Source organism: Elephantulus edwardii, unplaced genomic scaffold (genome assembly GCF_000299155.1).
Source record: "Elephantulus edwardii isolate Elephantulus edwardi_28Jun2011 unplaced genomic scaffold, EleEdw1.0 scaffold00030, whole genome shotgun sequence".
NCBI classification, from domain to species: Eukaryota; Metazoa; Chordata; class Mammalia; order Macroscelidea; family Macroscelididae; genus Elephantulus; species Elephantulus edwardii.
In genome coordinates, this window is record NW_006399780.1 from 5823663 (window position 1) to 5833961 (window position 10299).

At 37.6% G+C, this 10299-nt stretch overlaps 1 protein-coding gene across 1 annotated transcript in view; it reads left to right on the top strand.

Annotated features, from left to right (window-relative positions):
• TMEM255B (transmembrane protein 255B) overlaps window positions 1-10299 on the top strand; it is a 127593-nt gene that overhangs the window by 59151 nt on the left and 58143 nt on the right. The window contains exon 4 of the mRNA XM_006883961.1: window positions 4072-4161. Coding sequence (XP_006884023.1) covers window positions 4072-4161 — 90 coding nt within the window. The remainder of the gene's footprint in view (window positions 1-4071; window positions 4162-10299) is intronic.

The window sequence follows — 10299 nt, forward strand, 5'->3', positions numbered from 1 at the left end:
TGAGATACTTGGGAGTGAACCTAACTAGAGACACAAAAGACCTATACAAAGAAAACTACAGAACATTTCTGTGAGACACAATAAAAGACCTAAAGAAATGGAAAATTGTGCCCTGTGCACGGATAAGAAGACTCAATATTGTGAAAATGACAATCTGACCAAAATCAATCAATCTCAATCCAGAGACCAAATTCATTTTTGAGGAGATCAAAAGGGAAATTGTCAAAATTTATGTGGAGAGGCAAGAGACCCCAAATAAGCAAAATACTTTTGAGAAACAAAAATGGAGAGGCACAGCACTCTTTGACCTCAAAACCTGTTATACAGTAGTAGTAATCAAAACAGCATGGTACTGGTACAGTGACAGGAACAGAGACCAATGGCACAGAATTGAGAACCCCGAAATAGACCCAACTATCTATAGTCAACTGATATTCAACAAGGAAATCAGTTATCAAAAGGGGAAATGACAACCTTTTCAACAAATGGTGCTGCCAAAACTGGACTTCCACCTGCAGAAAGCTGAAACAGGATCTACATCTCACACCATACCACATCTCACAAAAACCAGATCAAGACGGATCAGAGACCTGGGACTAAAGCCCAAAACCATAAAGTTCATCAGAGACAAACTGGGATCAACCTCATTCTTAATTGTTGTGCACCCTCGAGTTCTCTTTGGTTAGTGTTCATAAGGTTTTCAAAAGCCTTTTATTTAGGAAGTAGATAGCCCATCCTGCTTCCTAGTCTGTCTTAATTAGGGAGATCCACCAAACCCCATCCATGATGGGAAACCCTTTTGGAATTTGACACACCAGGGGCAAAGTTTTCAGTGTCACAGCAACCCCAAGTAATCTCAGTACAACAAACTGACAGACACCACTTTGAACAATGTTTTGTCCTAAAACAATCAATACTACACCTGAGGGGCCTCAACTGACTTTTAAATACAAAGGTCCACCCACCAGATCCTGTTTGCCAACACAAGAGGCTTCCCACCCAAGCTGACTGTAAAGGAGATCAGATACAGTTAATCTTGTGTGTGCAAGTGTGAGGATGGTGCAAACCAGGACTGGGTTCAGATCTTTTGTTCATAGGGTTGCTGTGAGTTATACTAGACTCAACAGCACATAATAACAACAGCTTTCAGGTCAGTAAGGACACATAGCTGACCTTCTGGGGGTTTTCAGAAGAAGTTAGTCAAATGGGAGGAGATTTTCCATTTCTTAACATCAGATTTATGAAAAGTAAAAAGGCCGACAAGTCTGTTGTAGACATGGCTGTGAGAAAACAGGAACTCTCAAACGTTGCTGGTGGGAAGCAGGCTAATGTAATCCTTTCAAAGGATACTTTGCTATTTTTAACACAATTGCTTTTATATTAAACTTTTGACCCAGACATCCTGGTTTTAGGTATCTATTCTAAAAATACACATCTACATAAACTATATATTCAACTATTCAAGATGGCTTTGTTTTTTTGAGTGTTTTAAATAAAGCTGACTCAATTTTTGGCAGGGAGGAACCCAACAACACATCTAACAATAATAAAACCCCATACATGCACAAAGTTATGTGCCTTGTTTAAAGCATTGTTTAAACTGTATTACACATGAAGTATCATGTAACTGTAAAAAAAGAACTGACAAAGATAATGAATAGGAAATAATGATTTCTGGGATATGCTGTGATGTGGAAAAAGCAAAGTGAAAGAAAAGGCAAAACCCAAGAGAATTGAATCAGAAGTTACTGCATTTGGTTCTCTACAAGGGGTAAAGGTGGAAGCAGAGGGACTGGGGGAGAAAGGATGGGAGGATAGCTGCTTTCCTAAGTAGTCTGTTTTTATGGTCTAATTATGACTTTTAGATCCATGTTAAAAAAAAGAACTTGAATGAACAAGGATCTGGAAAGGGAAAGCAATCTGTAATACAGTAACTAGTGAACTTTCCAAAATTATAAATACTGCTAGCATATTGGTAATAAGTTGTGCTACCAACCCAAAGGCTCACAGTTCAAATCTAGTAGCTGCTCCACAAGAGAAAGATGGATAATCTTCTCTTGTACAATTTACTATCTCTGAAAACCCACTGGATGGTCCAACTCAATAGTCCACAACAATAAGGAGCACATATTACATATAAATAACCACAGTGAAGAAGCTGGGGGAAGAAGTAGTTTAAGGTCCTTAGGAAAAACAGCACATTAAGTTGATATTCTCCGAGACTAAAGACAAGAAGGACTGCACACATGCTGTACTGTGGGTGTAGGTAGGTTTTTCATAAGGTCTGAGTTGTTCTGTACTGTTGAGTAGGAACCAACTCATAGCTGGCCATCTGGCAAGTTTTCAAAGGCAGTTCATTAATTGTACAGAATATTGCCCATCTTTCTCCTGTAGAGCAGCTGGTGGATTCAAGACATGTGCCTTCGGGATTGTAGCTCAGCTTCTTGCCACAGGTTGTCAGAGCTGCCACAGGCCACCAGAGCTCCCTGAAGTATGAGTAGTAAGTTAAAAATTAGTGGTATATTTTACCAGTTGCTGTAGCTGATTTTTCAAAAGTAGATGACCAAAACGGTCTTCTGAGTGTCTCTGAATGAACTAAAATTTTCTACATTTTTGGTTAGTGGCTGAAAACTCTGTGCCACCTAGAATGTCATGTGTGTTCTAGGATTGAAGAAATAAATGTATTGTGGAGAAAGGAGTTATAGATAAGGAAAGGGGCGTTTTTTAAAGATGCTATTACTTAGGAAATCTCAGTGAAGAATATGCATGAGTTATTAATCTTATTTTGACATTTGTTAATCAAGCTAACAATACTATTGACATTTAATAAAAAGGACTAAAATGGTCAATAAACAAGTGAATAAGAAAATAATACTGAGAAATTTATAATGAAGAAGAAAACAATAACAAAGAAATTTAAGTTAAATAACAATGATAATGTTAATAATAACAAGTGATCTTTGTGATATGAAGAAATTGACATAGTACTATTAATAGGAATAAAAGTTGACACAGTCTTTCTATAGGGCAATGAGCCATTCTCTCTCATAATTTTAAAATATAAAGACCTAAATATGCCCATATGAAAATATTAGTCCCATGTGTGTTCTAGGAATCTGTCCTGCAGAAATTATTATTGTTGTTGTCAAGTTGACCCTGACTCATAACATACCCATAGACTTTCTTAGGCTACAACAGTTATGGGAACATATTGCTACTTTTTTTCCTCCCACCAAGAGGTGAGAGGGTTCTAAGCACTGTCCTTTTGTATAGCTACTAAGCATTTAACAATTGAGTCACCAAGGCTGCTCATATATACATAAGCCCAAGTGTTTTTTATGTAGAACCTGTTTATGGTCTTCGTAGTGATGTTTGTAGTAATATGAAAGTGTAAACAAGGTATTCTATCTTTAAGTAAATAATGTATATTCTGTGGTTTTTGAAAACTATGTTCCCTTTTGCACTAGAGCCTGTGAGTGCTGTGCACCTAAAGTGTGTGTGTATTGTTTACATGAGTGCACTATGTACACAATATATGATAAATACGTATTGGTAAGGTATTGGTTCCTGAAATGTGTGTGTGAAATGGAAAGTTCTCCTAGACAGATCATTGAGTAAGAAACTAGAATCTATGACAATATATAAAATAAGTATTTATTTTTCTGGAAACAATACTTGTACACAAGCACATCAAGTGTGAGGTGCATATGCATACAAAAACTGTAATTGTATACAACAAACTGTGGTCAAGATTACATCTGCTAGAGTCTACCAAAAGAGATGAAAGGGGATTTGTAATATATTTTTTATTATTCATTTTTACATCTTGAGTATATTGATAGACATCTTGTCAAATAAAAACAACACAAATATGCTTAGTTGGAGGCAAATCTGGCCTAGGACAGGGTCTGCTCGTGGCTGTAGGACACTCAGCACAAAGAGAGTGTTTGGAAAGTGAAATGAGGAAAAATCAATTTGAACATCGAGTTAGGACTTTGAGTTGGTTTGCTTTGTGAACACTTCTCGCTCATTTCTGAGATCCTCACACCTTCTCCCGTCTTCTTCTTTTAGCTGGTAGCCGCGATCGTGTTTATCAGCTTTGGTGTGGTGGCAGCGTTCTGTTGTGCCATTGTTGATGGGGTGTTTGCAGCTCGACATATAGTGAGTATGACATAAAATCAATTTTCCTGTGTGAATCTTGCTCACAGTTGCAGCCCTATATTTTAAAAAATATCCACGTTAAGAAAAAATTTCAATATGCAGAACTCAGCTCAGTGTTAATATGCATTCTTTCACTTCCTCACTTGTATGGTCAATCATTGTCTTTGTCTGTCTTTGTTTCCTTTCCTATTGCTATCTTCCAACTCCTGCACAATTGAAGACCCCCTACACACACACACACACACACACACACACACACACACACACACACACACCTCTGTTGCTTAATCATAAGGAGTTGTGTTGCCAATACAAAGTCTCACAGTTCAAGTCCACCACCTGGGAGAAAGATGAGTAATCTCCTCTTGGGTGATTTACAGCCTCTGAAAACCTGATGAGAGTCAGCCCTGAGTTGATTCCTACTCAATGGTATAGAACAATACACATAAATGTGAATATATGCTCAGTATACACCAGCAACAGGAGTAAAAAAAAAAAAATCAAGATTCTTCAACTTGCCAGAAGTCATGGCACTAGAAACATCATTGCCAATGTCAGATGGATCTTGGCTAAAAGCAGAGAGTACCAGAGGAATGTCTATCTGTGTTTCATTGACTATGCAAAGGCATTTGACTGTGTGGATCACAACACTAACCTTGAGAAGAATGGGCTCCCAGAACACCTGATTGTGCTCATGAGAAACTTGCACTTGGACCAGGAGGGAGTCATCAGAGCAGAACAAAGAAACACTGCATGTTTCAAAATCAGAAAATGAATGTGTCAAGATTGTGTCCTGTCTCCATACCTTTTCAATCTGTATGCAGAACAGATCATTCAGGAGGTTGGACTTTATGTGAGGAGTGTGGCATCAGGATTGGAAAAACACTCTTCAACAACCTTACTTGCTGAAACTGAGGTAGGCCTGAAGATTTTTCTGCAGAGGGTCAAGAGCTGTAATTTACAGTATGACTTGAAGCTCAACATCAAGAAAGCAAAGATTCTTACCACTGGGCTAATTTGCAGCATCATGATAGATGGAAAAGAGATTGAGATAGTTAACAATTTCAGCTTGCTCAGTTCCACAATCAGTACTCTTTGCCACCAGCAAAAGATGAATTGCATTAGGAAAATCTGTTGTTAGGGACTTCTCCAGAGTGTGAAGAGCAAAGATGTCAGTCTAGAGACTAAAATGTGCCTGATTCAAGCCATAGTCCTTGCAATTACTTGCTATGCATTAGAGACAATGACTAAGGATCACAGAAGAATTGATGCCTTTGAGATATGGTGCTGGAGAAGAGTATTCAGTATTCCATGCACTGCAAAGAGAATAAATAGATTTGTCCTGGAAAGGGTGAAATCAAGTTATTTCTTAGAGGCAAGGGTTTTGAGACTCCACATATTTTGGGCATGAAACCTGGAGAGACCAGTCTTTGGAGAAGAATATCATGCTTGAAAGAGCCGAGGTACAATGCAGAAGACAACGACCCTGGATGAGATAGATTGACACAATAACTGGGGTAATGAGGGTAGATGTATCAGAGACAGTGAGCTTGGCTCAGGATAGGGCAGGGTTCAGAGCTATTGTTCATAAGGATACTATGAATTGTAGTAGACTCTATGACAAAGAACGACGACAGAGAAGTTGCTAATCCTTTCTTTTCTGGTCTAAGAATTCCACATGCATTCTGAGTGCTGTCTTTCATTCTCTCTTTAAACTTAACAAAATGTCATTGTCAGTTGCCATCAAATTGACTATCCCTCATAGCGACATCATGGACCATAGATTTGAACCTTGTCCTGTCTCGTGCTATCCTCAGGATCTCTGACATGTTCAAGCTCATTATTTTAGTCACTGTGTCAAGCCATCTTGTTGAGGGTCTTTCTCTGACCCTCCAACTTTCCCAGCATGATGTCTTTTTTCCAAGCATTGGCTCCTCCTGACAGCATGCTTTCTCCAAAGTATGTGAGATGAAGTTTCACCATCCTTGGTTTTAAGGAGCACCTTGATTGCACTTTAATACATCACCAGGAAATTTACTGATTTATCTGAAAACGGCTTGCTGAAGAATCCCTACTATGAGTTACCTGTTGTCTTTCATCGATAAAGACACATTCTTAGTTGCCTGTTACAACTAAATGAACAGTCAGTGATGATTATGAGATTTTAAAAAAGAATCATTAATAGATATTTAATAGCATTATAATGTAAGTAATTGGGATGTGTATCATGTTTATATTGCCCAGTTATGTCCTGTCTCCCAGATCTTCTCTTAAATAGAGAAATAAATATAGTATTGATGCTGTAAAAAGTCATCCTTTAGCATCATTTTTCTTTTTTGTCACTTTCGCCTCATGAACTTCAAATGATATACAGGCGTTGTTGTTATTGATTGCCTTCGAGTTGAGCATGACTCATAGCAACCTTATGAACAAAAGGCTTGAAGCCCCTCTACAACTATTGACATTTATCAAAGTTCATAGAGTTTCCAGACACATGTTGTTTAGGAAGTGGATGCCACTCCTGCTTTCAAGATATACAGGTAGGCCTGGATTATTAACAAGGTTTGTTCTTGAAGCTGCCTGTGAGTCAATTTATATGCAAGCTGGACCACTTGAATATGCATAATATTAAAAATCAGTTAGTCAAATGTTTATCTGAGAAAATGGTATATACAAGGACAGATTATTCAGTCAGCCAGGAAAGCATGTGCTTATGTCATCAACAAAATAGGGGCACCCGTTGTCTAATGTAAAGACACATTGATCCAAGCTGACAGGATGAAAGGATAAACGAGAGCAACAATGGGAGGAAACTAGTCTACTAATGACACTTATACCAGCCCTGTTCAGCATCACGGTAGCATTAATAAAACACACCAAGTAAATGATAGAAATTTTAGAAATGATAGAACATTGAGTGTGTACCACATACTACACCCTGTTGACACACTGGAATCTTGCTTGAAACGAAGTGTGAACATGTGTGTAAATTTTCCTGCTTAAAAAGTGCTTAATGACGAATGCATGAAAGCATAAAAAAAAAAGGCATGCTTATCCTGATAACTTAACTACAAACCTTTACAGAGAAGTGCAGCAGTCCCATTCTCCCACTCGATCTAAGTTTACAGATTCAGGAAAATGAACTTGATTGACATATATGATTTCATAACAGAAGAAATACAATATACAATGAGTTTCTCCCAATGTTGAAACTGTCTTATGCATATTCTTAACTGCAATAATCACAAAATACATGATAGAAAATTTACTTTCATTGCTTTAAATAAAAAAAAAATCCTTAGTGTAAAATTCAAGGAAGGCTCAGTTCAGTATCTTCATTATGTGTGGAAGGAGATACTGTTCAGCAGCTTAATTGTGATGAAATCCCTAAAGAATTTTTAAGAGAGGAGATTAGAAAGAAATATTTTTAAACAACAAAAGCACATTTTTAAACAATAAAAGCTTTAATCTAGTCCTGGGTGTATAGTATACAATGCATAAAATAGTTGAAAAAATTTCAGAAACACTAAAATATCTCTAACATAATAATATTGTTGTTAGGTTCATCAAGTCAACTACGACTCATTGCAATCCTGTGAAAGATCTAAAATTTGCTTAATTTTGATAAATGTTCTGATGCATGTAGCAAAGTAGCACCTGTTTATTATTATGAACCATTGGTATGCAACTCAAGTTTTTAAGATTTATGGATATTGGTAGTAACTGTGGGTTATACGTAAACCCCGAGGTCTTATGTTCATAACTTAGGAGTGCCTGTATTCAGATGTAACCAGTTTATCGTGGTGGATGCATATAGGAAGGAGTAGCCTGTGCTGAGAGGAGTAGCTGGATTTGACCTCAGATTGTTGGTTGGGGGGGGTAGCTGCTTCAGGTTACTGCTCCCACCACCCGAAGTTGGACAGAAGGGTAAAAACTTTCTCTTACTTCTCCATGGACATGTCCAGATGATCTGTACTTGTCAGATTTCCCCCACAGTGATTGTCTTGTGGAGGACCATTAAGCTGGAAATACCTCAGAGTCCTATCTCTGCCCTCATGTTATTCTGCTGGGTCGATTATTGAGCTCCTTGGCAATGCAGAGGATATTATGTGTGTTTAAGAACTGGGGCTCTGAATCACTCTTTTTAAACTGACCCTCCTGAAACTTTCTCTTTAAGCTGGACCTCCTGAGAGAAACTAGAGATATTTGCAGGCTATCCTAGTTCATTTTATGAATAATTTCCAGAGGAATAATCAAGACTCATAAAGTAAACTAAAGTGTGAGTTGAGAAAAGCTGACTGAAAATGGGGCAAAGTGCTGTCAAATCTTGTGGAGGTAGAAACCATGCAACAGGTCATAATTGCAGTATGATACTAGCATATGCTTGGTTCATGGAGGGCAAGATGGAAATAGTTCCTGGTCCTACATCTCTTTAAAGTCGAAATTTTGAATCATTCTTTGGTGGGGTTACTCTCATATTGGACAGTTTGACCGTTTATTCTCTTTTATAAATTATCTCATTTAAAAAAAGTATTATTTTACTTCATGAATTGTGTTGCTATCATATAGCCTGGATCGAGGAGAAAGAATAGAAATTCTCTTATTAATTTAATCCAGACAGAAGATCTAATTGGGAAAGTCAGGCTAGATCTGATGGTTTGGGCCAATTGAGAACCTATAAAATAAAATGAAATGATAGCTTTTCATTTATTGTTGTCTTTCACTTGTGTCTCCACACAAATATTGTATTAGATGTTTATCTGTGACTCCGGCTTTGAATGATTCTGTGACTATGCCAGTACGATTAAAGAGAGGGAAACAGAAGACATCAATCTGTTAAACGTTGCTACAACTAATTAGGAAAACAAAAGTGAAAAGATATGTTAAAAAGTTCAGTGTCTGTTAATTTCTTTTTTCTACAAATGAATATATTAACAGGCCATGGAGAAGGTTTTTCATCTCCAGATTTTCCAAAGTAATATTGAAAATCTTTGTTGTCTAGATGTTTCAATATTTTCATATTAATTAAAGGAACAGTGATGAAAGCTTATGTTTGATTGAAGATAGGAAAGAACAAAACGGATTCAAAGCTGGGAGATAGTGTTGCCAAAAAGTCTATTCAAAGAAAGACTTTTAAGGAGTGAAAAGGGATGGAAAATAAAGTAAGCACAGACTTTCTAACTATAAAATTGTGAGTGACATAAACAGAAAAAGTGATCTTTGCATCTGTATCTAATACATGGCTGATGTTGTTGTTGTGTACCTTTGAATTGGAACAGACCCATAGCTGAGCCTCCAGCAGATTGTCAGAAGCAGTCAGTCACACAAGAGGAGATTGCCCATCTTTTTCCCCACAGAGCGGATGGTGGATTTGAACCATGTGTCTTCCCCCCCCCCACTACTAGTTTATTTACAAAATTAAAATACAAATTTGAACAAATACTTTCAATTTCCCTCGCTCCCAACCCATCAAATTGTATAACCCAATGATTAATGCCCCTCTTCCCCCTGCACATCCACATCCCTCTGCTTCCAGCCTCTCCCACCTTCCTGGATCCTTATACTCATTCTACAATAACGGTTTTATACAATATTTATCCTTATTGGACTAAGTTCACTCAACCTAATGCTGTCCAGTCCTTCCCAAGTTAGGTAATAATTTACAAAGTTATTGCTCTTGTGTGCTGCATAGTATTCCATTGTGTGAATGTACCATAATTTCTCAATCCATTTGTTTGTGTTTGGACAGTTTGGGCTGTTTCCATGTTCTCGCAATGAACCATGTATCTTTAAGAGTGTAGCACAGTTTCTTACCACTAGGCCACCAGAGCTCCCTCATTCTAACTAGAGAGACCACAAAAAACTAGAAAACAAGTACTCATGTATTATACTATAAATATAATACACAAGATAATATTGTGCATTAAGTGCTAGCATAGCAGGCCTGACTGCTCTCCTTAGAAATCCTGCTCACCGTATCTTCTAGGCTGCAACACTTCCATGAGACATCTTCAAGGATATGAACATGTACGGCTAAGCACAATTGATAACAGTGAATCTAAATTCCAAAATCAATCTCCTTAATAGTCTATGTGTTTCCTACTGCCAAGGGGGCCCTTTAGAGTAGTGAGAGAAGAC